Below are 19,098 nucleotides of genomic sequence, written 5' to 3'. Positions count from 1 at the left end.
GAATAACATTCATATTCAAAGTCTATTATTGATAACATTATATGGGATTTTTTTGACCTCATATATTATACTCATTGTTAATATAAATTCTGCAATGAATTCAATTATGAGTATACATAGTTTTGTTGTATTTATTATATATTGAAAGACTTATTCCCATCCAAGATTTGATATAATCTCAAATTTTTACTCGCCAACTTTCAAAAACATATTATCTCACCTATAAATTGATTTTTGTTACATTTGTCTGTTATAGGTAAAAGTAAAAACTATCATTTCAATAGTAATATTAAAAAATATATAATTTTATCTTATTTTTCTTTAAAATTTGAAAATTAACAATTTCACCCTTACTTAAACATTTTCAATTTTGAAAAGTTACTATTTTCCCCCACTTAGATTTTTTTTCTCTCCTCTGTGGTCATCACTTTGTCTCCATTGACTTCCTTATTAAAACTATAGTTCTATCTGATTTTACTTTTAAAAAAATATCTCGTGAGGGAGAAAGACAATAAATTTATATTGATTTAAGACTAATAACTCTTGTTCAAGGTAAAATTTTTAATGTTAACATAACCTCTAATTGAGAAGATTGAAGAAAAACACATAACATTTTCCTTGTAGACAACAACACTTTTGATATTGGTTCGATCTATATATAATATACCGTCATTTATTTTAATTTTTGTCGACCTTATGATTTTGCCAAAATCTGGCCATCACCAAATGAGATGCTCCCTAAAAGCAATACCCTATAAGGATACCAACAAAAGTGTAGTCCAAATTTATGGAAGCAAGTGCATGTGGAGGAGCCCGATTATGTTTGGCTTGATTATCCTCGACCATTATCACTACTGTGACAATGTCAATAATGCATTCATTTTCAATCAAATTATTGGCTTCATATAATTTCTTTTTATTAGAGAACAAACGCACAGCAGGATTTATGATAGTAACAAATACTCGCAAAAGCTTTTTATAATATGTTCGTTAGATTTCTCGTATAATTTGAGTTTGATTCGACTTAAAAAAGTCAAACATAAGCCTAAGATTGAATTTGAGAAATTCTATCCAAGTTAGTTCTATTTGAAGGGAGTTAAATTTAAATTAGATTCGAATTTATTTATAGTATCGTATAGCACAAACGTGAGTCAGTTCGAGTTTGACTTAGTTTAAAAAAGTCAAACTTAAAACTAAGATCGAGTTTGATGAGCTCCGTCCAAACTAGTTTGAGTTCGGTTCAATTTGAGAAAAATCAAACTTAGGTTTCACTCAAATTCGTCTATGGTACCAAGTTGAGCTTGACTCTATATTATAATTGAGTTAAAAATCAACTAACACAATATCGTTTCGATACAGATTAATCAAAATAACATTATTTTAGTATATAAAATTTTTTTAGACTTACAAGTCAAACAAGTTGAATATCTCTTAAGTTCAAACTTGAACTCAATAATATAAAATAATTATACTTGAGTTTAAGTTTGTCAAAGTTGATCTCATTTTAAACTTATTCAAATTAAATTGGAAAATAAACTCAAATAAGTTAGACTAAAATTTAACTTTATTTATCGCCAACTAATTTGTGTAATTTTTTAACCTTATGGAATATAGGTTTCGACAAAGACAGTGACAATTAATTATTTAATCACGATATTAATTACGATGAAAGATAAAATATATTCTAAAAGAATTAATGACAAGATGACTTTTTTAAAACACTGAATCTAGGGCTAGATTCGAATCGAGTTAGTTCGAATTCGAGCTTGAGCTTGATTCAATCGAGCCTGAAATGAGCTGACCTTAGCCGAGCTCGAGCTCAAAATGAGCTGGCCTTAGCTGAGCTCGAGCTCGAAACAAGCTGGCCTTAGTCGAGCTTGAGCTCGAGCTCGAACTACTCTATAGATTTTCTAATTAAAATTTTTGGTACAAAATGACGTCGTTTTAATCAATATGTATTAAAACGATGTCGTTTTGATAACGAAAAATGAGTCGAGCATGAGTTCAGCTCGGTCAAGCCTGAAACGAGTCGACCTTAGTCGAACTCAAGCCAGCTCTATGTGAACTGAGCCAAGGTCGAGCTCAAGCGAGCTCCAGCTTGGCTCGGCTCGAATCCAACCCTAACCCTGGATTTATTTTGAATTTTCTCAAAGGAAATGGCTGCAATTCATTGCAATAAAAAATAAGGAGTTATATATTCAATACCCAATTACAATAACAAAATTATTATTGCTTTACAAAAGAAAATAAATTCGGTTAGATAACCCGATTTTGAGTTATATCTGAGTTAAATTAGCTTGGTTTTAGAAGACACCCTAGCTTGGTTTGGTTCCACTTTAATTTGTTTGATTCGAATTTAAATTGAATTTGAATCAAAAGATTTTGTTTATTTTTAAACCAATTCAAACTAGAGTTAGGAAGTGTTTGGTTCTGTTCAACTCAAATTCAACTTGTCTTTATGGTTTAAATTTGTGGTTTGAATTTTTTATTTGATTCGGCTCGAATTGATGATTTTGCCTATTATTTATGTAAAATAATGTTATTTTATCAATAAGTCATGAACTCAAACCATGATATAAACCATAAATCTAAATCAAACTGAATTATGAATTTAAAATGAATTGAATCATGTTATATTTGAACCAAACTTGAGTCAAGGGGTGTTCAAACTCTATTGTGTTCATATTTGTCCCTAGTTATATACCTAATTAAAGTTAAAAAAATGTATTGATCTATATTATTAATTTTACTAATATAAACTGTTTAGCATCATATTATACAATATACATATCATATCGTATTAATTTTTAATATATCTTAATATATGTATAATTTTTTTTATCTTAATCTTATTTTATAATTAAATTGAGTTGCATTATTTAAATCGATAAAATTCTTAAAATTTGTTTACATGTGGTGACTAATCATCATCTCTTTAAATTTTCTTGACTAAAAATGATTGAGTCCGATTTTCGAGAGGAGACATATTCTCTCTCTCTCTCCATATATATATATATATATATATATATAAAATGAGATTATAAAAAGGATTTTGATCTTGATTGGATAAATTTTCTACTGACAACACAGGGAGATGGGGAGATGGATGCCTGCCCCAGGATGAGCAACAAGGCAAATGGGCAACACAAAAACAGAAAAAAGACTGTTCTAAAGATACAAATATAAATATAGGACTCTTAATAACCACACATTCGTGACAAAAAAAATTACGGAAAGGGAAATTCCATTCATTTTCCCACTTTTCTCTGCTTGCAGAATAACAATTTACTTGTATTCCAAAATCATGTTGTTCTCTGGAGCCAACCCAATGCATGCCCTAAGGATGTTCTCCAGCATAGCCCTCTGCTTGGAAAGTGCATTCACCACTGGCGTCCCTGGTGGAACCTGTTTTTTATCAAACAAATTTCATCTGTTATTGGTCTTTTACAGTATAAACCCACACAGTTATCAAAGACTGATCCTATACAGTATTAATCCTATCGTGGTATCAATCAGATGGGCCTCTACAAAGTGTTATTGAGTCTCTCTCCTAAAAACTAGCTTAAAGGGTGATGACCTGAGTTTATGCAGAGTAAAATTGTCGAGACCTCTCTTTAATTGGGCCTTTGGGGATAGGCAAAGTTAAAGAATTACATGGACCGAAAACCTTTCTGGATGGATTTTTTTTTAACCTTGAGCTTTAGTATCATTTTTTGGGTTTCCATAAAGTGTTATTGAGCTTGTACACCCTTAAAGCTAACTCAGGGATGAAGATTTCTCTCACACTTGTATACCGACGCTAAACTTAATTTTCAACCAATGTAGGATGATTGTTAAAAAAGATCCACAGATAGAGCTTTCAAAACTTACAAGTGGGGCCTTGGTGAGGTAACTGAGGATGGTAGCCACGGGGTGGAAAGAGTGGAACTTGCCCTGAAACATTAGATTTGTTAATAAGAATTTTTTAAGTTAAAGAGAGACAAGAGTAAGAAATTAAGGAAGAGAACAGACCTCTCCTTCAGCTTTGAGCTGGATCCTGGTGCTGAGTTCTGCAAGGAGGACCAAATCTAGAATGATGGGAGCAGCCAAAAGAGAGTCTTCACAAGTGTTGTGAAGCACAATGGTGCTCTTGCCACCCATGAATATCTCTGATGTGTACTCATCCATTGCTCTTTTGCTGTCCCCAACATATGGCACATACTGCAAAACATCCCAAATTTATGCATTAATTCATGTTTATAGACATATATTATGATATAGACATGCGAAACATCATGCACCAATAGTCCTGTTTATAAACACATACTCTATTATGGTTTCATTTTTAAATTTCGTAATCCAAAACACATCTTGATAGTTTAAAAACTCACAATTTATTTAACCAGTTATATATATATATATATATATATATATATATATATATATATATATATATATATATATATATATATATATATATATATATATACACACACACACACACACGTCATCTTATATGAGATTAGCCTAGAAGTGTTATATTCATCCTTTTTATAAGACTCAACATTCTTGTTGATGTTTGATCCATAATCGTTTAAAAAGATAAAAAGAATGACTTTAATATCATTTTTAACATTCAGGTCAAATAAACTGATCTATTGTCAATATATTATTTGTTTTGAATACATAGTTCATCACAAGTTAATTTTAGGTTTTGTAATCTAATATGTATTTTTACAATTTAGGAGTTCACATAATATTTAATAATTCTCATCAATGTGAAATGTTCATATATATCTAACATCTCATTTTTTTCATGTGGGATTTATCTAAAAGTATTACAAACCGAGAAGGTTGAGTTGTTACCTTAATAACCACAACGTGGTCAGGGTGCTCGCTGGGCTCATAGAGGATGCCATTACTGGAAACCATGTCATCAACAACATTGGATTTGGAGATTTCCTTGGAGCGGAAGGTTTGTGGGGCTGAGAGATTCATGCCATCATTGTTCCCCAAGTGATTGTAGCTCACAATTGAAGTTGGCTGAGAATCAAACACATATCATCACCATCAGAATCAAAATTTAAACTAATTCCATCCATAAATTCTCCATCAGAATCTGAATTATCATCACCTTGATGCCAGCACCAACAAGGAAATCAACCAAAACAGATTTCATCTTAGTCTGACCACTCTTGAAATCATCCCCACCGATCAAACTGTTCCTCCTAATAGCCAAGTCAATGAGCCCTGAGCACAAAACAACACTAATCAATCAAACAAACTCACATAATCCTCTAAATGAACCATCAAAAAGAGAGAAAAATTACAGGCTTTATTACCTGGAACAAAGGTGTTCTGGGGGCTTCCATTGATGAAAGGAACATTTTCAAGTACACAAGCTATAGCATACAAAGTTGAAGGAGAAATCTCAGCTTCATTCTTCTCCAATGAAGCCAAAAGATTCTCCATGGTATCATTCAGCCCCACAGTCACATTACTGTACCTTTCTGTGTTCGCAGTCCACAGTACAACAATTTTGTCCACCTTGTTTTTCTCCTTAAACTCTCTGATATCCTTGATGATCTGTTGAACTTGTTCCTTCTTGGTCCCCTTGACCACGTTGTTGGCTCTAGACCCTTGATTGGCAGCGATGAAATCAGGGAAGTAGATTCCAGGGAGAGGGACCATGGATTCCATGTAGGGCCTCAATTGCTTTTGCAAATCAATGTCAAAAACTTTGGCTCTTGCCATGGCATCAGCCAAGTTCATGTCACTGATGTCCCATCCTCCAAAAACAATGTCATCTGGGTTCACCTATAGTTTCATTGTACAAAAATTGTTGATTATGGGGTCAAATTATATTGAAAATATTAGTTGATTGTGAGTGATTTTTGAAAATCTAAAGCCAACCCAATCGAATTTAACATTTTTACCATGGGAAGAAGGCTCTTGAATGGAGCATAAATCTCTTCTCCATTGAAAGATCCAACTCTGATTGATGATGCTTGTGTTAGTGAGCCAAAATAATTGGCTTGTTGCACCTTGTCCTTAGTGGCCCAAGAGATTCCTCTTCAAGGAGAAAAAAAAAAAAAACCCCCTCAAAAATTAGTAAAAAAATTCTCATAAAAGACAAATAAATATAAATTTGATATATATTATTATATGATTAAGTAATTTTAAATTAAAAATAAAATAATACTGATATTTATAAATATCTATGGGTTTGTATATTCAAATGAGTATACATAGTATTATTAAAGACAAAATAATCAACGGAAAAATTAACCATAAATAAATAAGGAAACTCACTCTCGATTTGCTATGACACCACCAGTGAGGGTAGAGCCGTTGTTTCCTCCCCAACCCACAAGCATAACCCTACAAAAAACAACGAAAATGTTGCCAAAAAAGGTTTTTGAAATCAACCCAGAAAGCAAAATCAAATGTGTTTGTTGAAAAAAGATTCACAAATTTGGAAACATACCCCAGTTTGGGAACATGGACATCTGTTTTGAATTCATATTTCACGGTCTTGGGGTTGACAATCCACTGATAGGTTCCATTTCTGTTTTCATGAACAAGCTCAGTGGTTTCATACTTGTACACAGAGTGAATCTCATCGTCTGTGTACTTCACGTCAGGGCTCTCGACCTTGAACTTTTCGATGAACATTTTTGTTCAAAACTGAAATAATAAAGAAGAAGAGTTTGATGTTTTTGTTGCTGGAAGTGATGAAAGTGTTTTTAATAATTGAACTCTTCTTCTTCCTCAATCACTTCAACTCAATCTGAGGTTTTGTGCTTGTTGAACTTGTATATATAGAGAAATTTGGAGTTTAATTGATTGTAAACGTGGCGGGAGTGGTGGCTTTTGGCCCATTATCGTTTGTATTATTGGCGCTTGGCTCTTAGGAAAGCTTGGCCATGCAAAATATTATACTGACATGTGTTTTTTTTTTTTGGTTTCTATCTCCTCAAGTTTTGTACAGTTTTAAGGCCAAAAGACTTTTTCCCACCCTAGGTAAAGTGAAATACCAATTGTTACCTTCCCATTTTTAAAAACTCAAACACTTACCTATAAGTCATATTTTTATTAAAAATATCAATTAAGGTTAAAGGGAGAAATAAATAAATTATATATTTTTAATAATATTATTAAAATGATGATTTTACTCTTAATCAAAACTAAAATTTTTAATAAAATTTGACTCATAAGTGAGTGTTTGGGTTTTTGAAAGTTAAAAAAAAAATTTTTGGAATTTTACTATACCTTGAGTGGGAACAAGTCTTTTGGCCTAGTTTTATATACCTCCTATTGCTTGAAATTACCTTTCACCAATCACCATATATAGGTTAACATTCTTAAGGTTTCCCTTTTGTGATGAGATTTCTCTATCTTTATTATCAATTGATATACATAAATAATCATGCACAAGATATGCTACGATAACAGTGTTGAATATTCAGTAATGCATCCTCGTATTTACTGTAGTATTAGAAGTTGAGTGTGAAGAAAAAATTGGGCATAAATTGGTTAATTTTTAATGTGGTTCATCTATTCTATTTCTCCAGAGTTTACAATCACAGTTATAATATTAATACTCTAAGAGGTTGATCAGATAAAGTGAATACAAAGATTACAAAAGAATACCTTTGAAGGGATTGGAAAGTGCAGAAACAACTCCAACTAAATTCTTGGATACTTGGATCTAAGGGCCTTTGCAGCCAAACTTAGAATGAAACTAAATGAATCCAAGTGTTGGAGAGATAATTGGTGTTATCAGTGTGTATCATGTGTTTTCTCCTTAGCAATCTTTTATATTTATAGAATTTAGAAAATGGATTACAATGATGTTGATTACAAATTTAAAATTTAAATTTAAAAATTAACTACTTAAATGGTTACATTGAAGATAAAATCAAGATCAAGACTATTTTAAATTTTAGTTTTTTATCATAGATAAATGATGTTTAGTAGGTGTAAATTGACAGAATGTGTTCTATATCTATTCACTAATCAAAACACAGATTATCATTTTATCGATTAATCATTCTTGAAGAAATATTCTACAGGTAGAAAACTACCATGCAACAACTTTTTATATGTTTCTACGCATGATTAGAGATGTGTGATTTTCTTTTTTTTTTAATTAATTATCTTATCGAAACACCCATTGAAAAATATTGAAAGAGTTTGATTACTTATATTTATGCACAAAAGCACAATCACAAGCTAAGGGAAAACCCATTCATAGAGGAAAGACAATAATGGCATAGCATGGCGAATGTTAAGCAAAATCCTAGGGGGAAATAGATAGTTTCTATATCAAAGGGGGTCCGAGAAGTAAAGTTTAGGGAGTTTGTTGATATAAATCTTTTATTTTCTTTTATTATTTAATATTTTTGTGTTTTATTTTATTTCCCTTGGACCACAACAAGAGAAGAGAGGAGGAACATGCGTGAGGTACTTTACACGTGGGTCGATCTCACGTGGGTATTTTTTCGAATTTTCTAGATTTCTGTGGGGTCCACGGGTTGGAACGTACTGGAAGTGGAAATTAGTGAGTTGACGGCGACGGTAAGGGGGTGAGGTGGCGTAGTGGAAGTGGAGAGTCATTTTGTGTTTTGAAATGGACACTTGGCTGCTCTGTGGTTGGTTTGTCTTTGACAAACTCTGGAGTTGCGTGTAAGACTAGGCTCTCTCAAATGTCATATGGGCCACGTATGACCGTTCTAATTATTCCGCAAATCCTAGTGGACCCCCTTTAAACATTTTCCTTTTATCCGCAATGTGTCCTTCCTTTTGTTTTTGTTTTTAAATAAATAAATTAGAAATAATATATTTTTAATAAAATTAAAATTATTTTATTAATTTTTAATATTTTAAAATAAAATATTTTATTTATTATATCATTATTAATAATAAAAAATTATTTTTTATTATTAACAAAATAAATAAAATAATAAAAAATAAATCTTTGTTTTCTGACATTGTAACACTTTCAAAGCCTACAGTAATGTTTTATTAAGGGTATAACTATATTTTATAAAAATAGATTTATGATATTTTCCTACATATAAAAATATGTACTTTTACTCATATTACAAATCTATTAATTGTTATTTAGGTTGAGTTTAAATCATACTATTTAATTTGAATTCAAATGTAAGATTAAATAAGTAGAGTTTAAACTGATTTGAATATTTAAGTTTAACATAGATAATGTCAAATTCAAAATAAAAATATTTTTAAATTGAATTTACATTTTAATTTATCGATTTTTAGTTAATTCTTTTGAATTTAAACTGATTTTGAGTTATACCTTATTCGAGTTCAATCTAAATGATATTTAACTCTAATTTTTATTATAAATTTATCATTATAATTTTATCTAATTTAGCAATAAACTTTTGACCTTTATACTTAAACGAGCGAAAGTCGGTCAAAAACATACTAAATTTAATCGATAATGAAGACAAAAAAAATTGAATAATTCCAACATCATCGTTTGAATTCTTCAATAAGTTGTGAAAGAAGCAGAGTCTGCGTCAAACATTTAATTACTACGTTAAAAATAGATGAGCTTTGTTCAAGCTCGTCGATGGAGTTCATTCATGAGAGCTCATGGGAAACCCAATTTGACGAAGGTTGTGTTGAGAAAAAAACAATTAAATTTGTAAAATCAAAATCAAACTCTTCCTTTATTGATTAAACTACATGACAGTAAATAATTAACAAAAATATGATTTTATTATATCAAATAATTAAAAATAAGTATAACAGAAAAGAATATCATAATTTAATATAGAAACTTGAATAAAACTGCGAAATATCATCAAAATAAACCAATATATTATATTCAAAATAATGGTACACAATTTTTACCTTTAAAGCAACAAAACAAAGTAATAACACAATTAGATAAAGTAGATAATATCACAATAAACTTGTAAGTTTATATCTCACGTTATAGAGATTAAAAACAAATCTTTATAGTTCAAAATATAGCACTAAATATGTCTAAAATACTCTCAAAATTTGAGAGCAATCCAATGGTATATAAAGGAGAAAGAAATGTTTTTCTAAGAGTTATTTAAATTGAACTGAAATATATAATTAATAACGTTTCAATACAGATAACATATTACTTGAGAAACAAAATGCGATTTTCACCATTTAGAATAAAGAAAAATAAATATTCTATCATTATTCCAAAATTAGAGCGATTCAATGATGAAATTCAGAGAACAAGAAAACCTCTATTTTTCTCAAAAAAAACCAAGAAGCATTTTTCTCCTCTTATTCTCTATTTTTTTTAATCTTTTATATATATATATATATATATATATATATATATATATATATATATATATATATATATATATATATACATAAAACTTTATTTTGTCTCAATTCATGAATATAATGGGTCAGACTTTTTTAAATAAAATAAATTTTGTTTTTCCACATAGAAAGAGACTGAAAAACCCAACAGTTTGACCTTTTCTTCAGCCTTTGGGTGGGGCATGATCACTAAGCTGGTAAACTCTATCTAGACTAGCCCAACAACCTGTCATCAAAGTCTTTCATTTCAATATAGAGATATTATTTATGTGAAAAATAATGTTATATATACATATTGTTTAGGTTGAATGAGTCATACTTGAGTTAAAGTTTCAATTTAATAGTTTATATTAAGTTTGGTTTATTTATTTTTTGATAATAATATTATTTATCTTATCAGTGATACTATTTATCTCATTGATAATTTTTTAATAATATTATATATCAACTTAAATGAACTAGAGATAGATTTGGAATTGTGCATTGTGGATTTCAACCAAGCTTCAAAAGACCTTGTTGACTCGAAATCTCTAGTGCTTCAATCTAATTATTTAAACGAAGTTACTTATAACGTGCATGCATCTGCAGAAACAGGGCCAGAATCATGTGATCGAATAATAACAAACAAAGGACAAGAACAAGAGCAAGACAGTCTCTTGTCTTCTGCCAAAGATCAGAGGCCACGAAATTGATTTGTCGCGTCATTGGAGCTCTCTGCACATGAGTGGCCATCCTCAGAAGAAAATTACACGTGATCCTTAGCCCACCACCCGCACCGGTCCACTCTTTTGCATCTTATAGCCAGCCCCACTCCCTCAGGCCCCCAGCTTTTTATTTTTCTCATTACTTTAAGCAACGAGACACTAATATTCAACACTTACAGAAGAGAGTTTCATTAGGGTTTTGCTTTCTCAACATACACAACCGTGAAACCTGTCATCAGTTTTTACAGATTGAACTGGCTTTTATTCTTAAAAATAAAGAATTAAGATCCTCTTTGCTGATATGAGCTGCATAAGCGTTTAAAGATTTAGTGACAGATAAATTTGTAAGCATTTGTTGTTAATTCTTGGTTTTATCTTTTTTTACCAGCCAATGGTTATAATTTTGTGCTGCAACGAAACAATAACTTATAATTTTTCTCTGTTGGCACATTCATAATGTGAGAAGAATTATTGTGAAGAGTGGTCCATCCATGCATGATGATCACATACCTTTATTTCGATCCCTTTCATTCATTTAATCGGCCCCAACTTTTTGCTCAAGTTAAGGACCATGATCACATGAAAGGTTTCGATGTGTTTCTTTCACTTTCATCTTCACAGTGTTAGAGTAAAACTTTTTTTCTTCTGGCTCTTGTGCACGGCATTTCGATGCAATGTTCACATTTTTTTTTTCATGTTATTTCTTTTTAGCTCTCCATTTCGGCTTTCTGGAGCTTTCATAATATTAAATATTGAAAAAGAAGTCAAGAGCTGCACGTTTAAGTTGGGTCAATTTTTTCAAATTAAATTAAAAAAAACGTTTTGGATGAACGATGAAAGTGAACTAAACTAAAAAAATACAGTTTAGTTTGGTTTATATTACAGTTTGAATATATTAAAATCATTTTTTTTTCTAAATTTATATTATTTAATAAAATTAATTGATTTATAGTTTTCAAGAATATAATATAAATTTTTAAAATAAATATGAAATTTTAATACAATATAGATGTAAATAAAATAATAACATTAATATTAAAAAAAAGTTGAAATTTTTTATTAAATATAGTGTTATATATATATTTTTAAAAAAATATAGTTTGGTTTAATTTGAATATCATTAAAATTGTAACACAAACTAAAACTATTTTTCAAAAATTTGCCGAACTAAAACAAACCAAAATAAATTGTATTTTTTAATCGGTTTGATTTGGTTTTATAATTTGAACCTAATTATGTATATCCTACTAATTAACTAGTCAAGAATTAAATCAAATATTAACATTTCTGTTAGATGGAAACCCCATAAAGAAAAAAAAATTAATTAAAAAATTGACACAAAAATTCAAAATAAGGAAAATTACGAGCAAAAATAAATAAATTCACTGTACTCAAGTTTAATTACAGAGAGAACTCTAAAGGTTGTAAAACCTTACACTCAATTAAGCCTCTATCAAAACTTAGTAAATTCATGAGTGGTACAAATTTATATCCGTGATGGAATACTCATCCATTTGATGAAACATATATTTTAAAACTCTAGGTTATGGAAGTAGGAATATGATCGATACCTATTTGTCAAAAATCAATGTTTTAGGTGAACACTCACTCGCAACACTAGACTAGATCGAGTATTCATTTCGATACTAGAAGACGTATTCTTTTCTTGAAATGCTTGTTCTTGGATTCGGGTCACCACACCCAATAATTTCAATGCATTTTTTCCTCTTTGAATAAAGTAGCATTATCATTTCATTTTGTCTTTATAACACCATTATTTCAAATAGACATTATTTATTATTTTTGTTCTATTTTGATTTGAATACTTTTCCCTACAGGTGAATGAGTCCAGAATTTGCTATTAGGTAGTGCGTTTTATCTTTTCTTCTTCGCCATGAAACACATTTTGGGCCCAATTATAGTATCCCAAATTTGCTTTACTAGTAATATATATACGTCCCTCTCTCCTTTGTTCTGGTTCTGATTGCCTTGGATTATTATAATCCTGCCACACATGCGTTGTTTTCACCTATCCTGAAAATTTACAGAGAAGGAAATGGGGTTGTGAATACTGTCGTCAAAAAATTAAAAAAAAAAAAGTGTCATCAATAAGACAAACTTTGATGTTAACATCAATTGCAGGTTGAGCTCGAAAAACTGAAATTGATTACTTAAACTGTAATTTTGTTCGTTCCAACCATATAACCAGTTGAGCCGCCACCCCTACCCAACAACCAAATAACTGTCTACTTTGGAATTGAGTAGAACATTTCTTTAAGAGAAGGCAAAATCCATTTGAAGACTTAGTTAAAATGGATAATGAAATTTTTACCACTAAAATACTCTATTTATATAAAATTATTACTCATTTTATTCACAAAATATTTATACCACAAAATCAATATATTATTAAAATTATTTTTATCTTCAACAGTAAAAAGAGAAACATAAATCAGCTTTTAACTACAAATTTTATATATTATACAATTTGTCAAAATTTTATCAAAGTTTTGATATAAAACTTATCTTAATTTAAGTAAGTGTTTATCTAAATCTCCTATAATCTTATCTTTTTTTTGTTACACAATTAAAAACTTTAAAATTTTAGGTACATAAACTTTATAATTTTGTTAGAGAAATAAAATTTTACTGATAAATATTATTTTTTTATAAATTAAATTAGTTAGAATATTAATAATTCAATCAAAAAATTTATCAGATTAAGACAAATACATATTTATAACGTGTTTACCATAAAATTGATGCAAAAAACCCTACCAGATTAGGTCGGCCTCGCCTACGCTTTCTTCTTATATTGTTGGGTCTTTTCATCAATTTTATGATAAATACAGTATTAATATGCATTCGATCTAATTTAATAAATTTTTTAATTAAATTATCAATATTTAAATTAATTTAATTTATAAAAAATAATATTCATCAATAAAATATATTTGTAGTGTTTAAGGAATGATTTGAAGAATCAAAGGCGGCTGGAAAATTGAGATCAAGTCGTAGTTTGCCTGTAATTAGTCAATGATTCACTGATTGCTACATTTTGTTGTTTCTACAACAATTAGACGTTAAGCTAATTTAGTTTCTTCACGCATTTGACCATTAATGATGAAGAAATTCGCTGGAAAATTCTTCATAGATCGAGCTTAGGGATTTTGATACTCAAGAGACAATTAATCATCAATTAATGACAAATTGTCCATCAACGAGGAGAACAAGAGTTGAAAGTTAATACGATTTGTGCAATCTCCTTATCATCAAATAACGGTTTTCTATTATCGTAAAACCATTTTTTAGGACTTTATCAAGTACAATTGAAGTATAATCATCCCTCTATCAAATTGAAAGTTAAAAGTGTATATAATTCGATTCAAACCGTAAAATCAGATCAAACCATTAAAAAATTACGGTTTAGTTTTATTTATGAAAATAGTTTTGTTTGAGTTGATAAATTTATGAAAAAAAGTTTCAGTTTAAGTTGCAGTTTGAACAATTTTTAAATCAAATCATATTATAAACCATAATTTTTTTAAATATATATATATATAAATATATTTTATAAAATTTTTAATAAGTAATTAAGTGTATAACTTTTTTTTAATATTTATTTCGTCATTTTCTTTATATATATATATTATGTTATAAAAAACTATAATTTAATTAATTTATTAAATAATATATATTGAGAAGTGAATGATTTTAGTATGTTCAAATTGTAATCTAAACCAAACCAAACTATATTTTTTTAGTTTGATTTTAAAATGTTTTCAAATTGCATCAAATTAGAGTATGCACACTCCTATTAGAAGTACATGCTCATTCGATAATGACACCCATTAAGATTCGTAATAGTACGTTTTACTTATTCAGTTATATATATATAATACTAATCTCTCTTTCAATAAATTCAAAATTGTACAAAGATTGTACGTATCAAAAAAACACTTAGCGTTTAACACCTTTGTAATTTTGACATTATTTTTTCAAAATAATCAATAACACAACTGTAGATATAGACTTTTTAATTATTGGTCAAACCACATTAAAAAAAGTATTGTATCGTTATTTTCTTATTAAATCCAATCATTGTTGAGTGTTTTTGTTGCAGATAGCTCAATCTTATCATATGATTTGTATGGCTTGTATAAAATGAGCTGTGAGGATAAATAAAAATATCTACCATTATTGCTAGAATAGAACTTCATAGAGGTGAGCAATCAACCGTTGAGTTCACTTTGGGCTTGAATTTGAGGTGGCTCTTGGGCTTCCACTCCAAACTGCCAAGCAAAAAGAGTTAGCTTTCGGACCAATTAGGTCTGATTTCAGTGCGGATCCCCCTGGTTGGGGACTACCTTATTTGTTCATCATATCGAGTGTCTTTTGGTGATATCGTGTACTAATCAGAACTCAAACTAGACATTATGGCTTTGATCAATGTTCGATCTGGCTCCATACTCATCTCAGATCGAATCAAATCCACTCCTAATTGCAAGTAAATAGCAATGACATATAAACTTATTTTAACACAACTTGTCCTTGGTAATTGAATTAACTAGTCAAGTAATTGCCCACTTCTTTCTATGGCCTCTTTAACCTAATATTTTTACCTAATTTGGCCAGCCAAATGACTCTGCCGGCTCTTAATTTTCAAGTGCAAGTCGAATGCCAACAAGTTACAAATTAATCAAGTAAATAAGAAAAATAATATAAAGAAGAAAGGCTGGCAGGCCCTTATTGAGTATTCAAAATCCTTCATGATCCATTTGGATGGTCTTGTGTATAGAGCTCATGGTTTTGAGGCATCAAAACAGGAACTTAATTAATAAATAATTGACCAAATAATGAATTAATTATCCATTAAACAATAAACACCAACTATTCTGAAACAGACAAAAGATTTTCTAGGAAACTTGGCATTGTTTGTTCTTGGTTATGGCTCATTGGTTGGACTTATTCAAGTAAGACAGAAATGTGAAGCTTTAAACTAGTTGAAGATATGAATATTTAATTTAAGTTGTGCTTAATTTTAATTTTGTCACTTATTATCTTCAAGAAACAAACAACTACAAATTAAGCAGCCAGTGTTAATATTTTTATGCATAAAAAAAAATCCCATAATTGTATAAATATTTCATGAAATAAGACCTTGAACATATGAAATTCTCATTATGTTTGATAAAAAACAACAATTTATATACATTCAGTTTTCAGTATCCAATCGGGTACCTAAATAAGATGTTATCGTGTGATTAAATAATTTTAAATTAAGGATAAAGTAATATTCAATCACATAATAATATATTATCTGAATATTTAATAAAATACTCAAAATTGGATACATATAACATTATTCAAGAAGTAGCTAGCCCTGTGATTAATTAGGATGACCTATTGCTAATAAATTTTATAATATCTCCTATTTAAGTTAATTTTTAAATATTGAATAATAATAACAAGTGCTTAGATTAATTAATAAAAAAATAATGCACGCATGAAGAGGCTGGCCGGCTGAGAGGAAAAAAACAAGTAATAAGAACAAAATGTTACAACCATAAAACCAAAAAAAAAAAAAAAAAATCGTTTCGGCCATGAATCTTTTGGGAAATTTTTTTATTATTTTTGGTATATAATATGGTCTAAGGTAGTTGAATTATATTTGTCTATAGCAGCTAGATTCATAGTATAAGACAATGAAACAAACTTTATTAATTAAGCTGGTTATTTAGAATTAATTCCAAATTTAGTTAAATTCATTTGTATGTAAGGTCATTAATTAATTTGTAAAACCATACGTGTTGTTAGACTAGTTTATAGAACTTGTCTTTATGCCCATTCAATAGGGGTGTGTATGATTCGATTTGATACAGTTTGAGAGATTTTTCAAACTAAACTGAAAAAAATAGTTTGAAAATTTTTCATGTCAAACCAAACCAAACTAAAAAAATACAGTTTGATTCGATTTGGATTATGGTTTAAACTATAATCATCAGTATTTTATAATACATGATATGTATTATTTCTTACGATATGATATGATATATATAAAAAATGATAGGTATCATAAGATGTATCAAATTAATATGATATGGTAAACATATCATACGATATAATATATATCCTATGATACAATACATATTATCTATATAAAATGATACATTTTTTTAGAAAAAATGATAATGTATGAGGGGTGTATATGAAAACTTTTAAAATATTAAAGGTGTTTGTGATATTTTTTAAAATAATGACGTCTCAATTATAATATTTTATTAGTAATTTATTATTTTAATTTTTAAAAAGTGTATCATACAATATGATACACGATTTGACTATTATAGTTTAAATATTTTAAAATCATTTATTTATATATATATTTTAATAAAATTAATTGAATTATAGTTTTCTAAAACATAATATATACATGTAAAAAAAATATAAAATATATATATATACAATATACATGTATAGAATAGATAAAATAAATATAAAAAAACAAGTTGTACACCTAATTACTTATTGAAATATTTTTGTCAAAAAAAAAATGTATATATATATATAATATAAAAATATGGTTTATGGTTTGATTCGATTTGAAAATGGTTCAAACCGCAACCTGAACTAAAAAAATAGTTTGAAAAATTCTAACCCAAATTGAACCATTTTATAAATAAAACCAAGTCAAACCATAATTTTTAGATGGTTCGATTCGATTTTATGATTTGAATTGAATTATACACACTCCAACCATTCAGGAAGCATATTAATTTTGTTTGGTTATATATTATTGTAATGTTTATTTAATTTATTATCAATCGAACTAGTTAAGATATATATCATCTTTTAATCGAGTCAATGTTAGGTTCAAGTTTTGAAAACATAGGTTGAAAACAAATTAAAATTAATAGAAAAAGAAAAAATTCATAAGCAGGACATTCTTTTTATGTTAATTATAACCTTAACGATGATATTGGTAGAAGATTTTATTTTTCTTGATTACGAGTACCATTTTTATACACATGATAAACAAATTATTCTTGAAATCATTGGGAAAATGATGAATTGTGACATTAGTGGGTATTGTATCATGAATCTAGCTCAAATCCACAATAATTAATTTGAGATTAAATTTAATTTACTTGATTAATGAATAATATTATTGAAAAAAAAAAAAAACCCTTAAAGAAGAAGAATAATTCAAATCCAAAAAATTATTGAAAAATAAGAACTGTTGACGAGACAAACTCAGGTACAATCATATTGACAAGATTAGACAATTCGAGCCAAACGAAACTATAGCTTGAATCAGATGTACTCTTAATTCTAAAGATGTGTCAAAGAAAGTCTCATCCCAATAAAACAATTTTCCTACTGTGTACGAATCACATAATTCAATTAAATTCCACCATAAAATATTGGAATGTACATGAATAAGACGATTCTCTACATAAGATTACTCTTTTGCTATTTCATATGAGATCCTTGCGATCCAACAATGCACATAAGATGAGATTAGCCCTTTAATTATTTTTAAGTTTAAAATTAAGCAGTCAATTGATCAAGTTAGAGGAAATACTTAGGGAGTTTAGATTGAATCTATGACTCAGTTTAACAATTTGATTAGAGATCGATTAATTTCTTTAGTCAGTAATACTGTTTATCTTGTTGGTATTATCATTCACCATTCTAATGATATTGTTCATTCCACTAATAATTTTCAATAATATTGTATGCCTATTCAAATAAGCTCAAATTCGAGTTAGTCTTAATCGAATCCACCCCTTGAAATACCTAAAAAGACAAGGCGCCAAGAAATACCTAAAAAGGACAAAGATGATTACTTCATGCTAAAGCTACATTCAACTCTCATTTAATTTTCTTTGCAGGACAACGCCAATGACAACTTCAATTTCCATTTTTTATTCGTTTATCTTAATCCAAAGCCAAGTCCAACTCACCCTAATACAGACTATATATCAATTATCATTCCTCAACTCTATCTTTGCCAGCTCGTTCATCTTCAATCCATCTCTCTCTCGTTATTCAAAAGAAAAAAGTC

At 28.8% G+C, this 19,098-nt stretch overlaps 1 protein-coding gene across 1 annotated transcript; it reads right to left on the bottom strand.

Moving 5' to 3' along the window:
• Positions 1-3,038: 3,038 nt before the first annotated feature.
• Positions 3,039-6,783, bottom strand: LOC123199714 (inositol-3-phosphate synthase-like). Its single transcript, XM_044614764.1, has 9 exons — positions 6,467-6,783; positions 6,292-6,360; positions 5,916-6,051; positions 5,322-5,796; positions 5,114-5,229; positions 4,846-5,022; positions 4,012-4,200; positions 3,871-3,933; positions 3,039-3,405 (listed from the first exon to the last, which is right to left on the bottom strand). Exons 1-9 carry the CDS (start codon positions 6,652-6,654, stop codon positions 3,286-3,288), a joined length of 1,533 nt encoding a protein of 510 aa, XP_044470699.1. The 5' UTR covers positions 6,655-6,783; the 3' UTR covers positions 3,039-3,285.
• Positions 6,784-19,098: the final 12,315 nt, after the last annotated feature.

The sequence above is a fragment of the Mangifera indica genome, chromosome 16 (genome assembly GCF_011075055.1).
Source record: "Mangifera indica cultivar Alphonso chromosome 16, CATAS_Mindica_2.1, whole genome shotgun sequence".
Classification (NCBI taxonomy): domain Eukaryota; kingdom Viridiplantae; phylum Streptophyta; class Magnoliopsida; order Sapindales; family Anacardiaceae; genus Mangifera; species Mangifera indica.
Note: the sequence above shows the minus strand (reverse complement) of the source record. Positions and strands in the feature narration are given on the sequence as shown.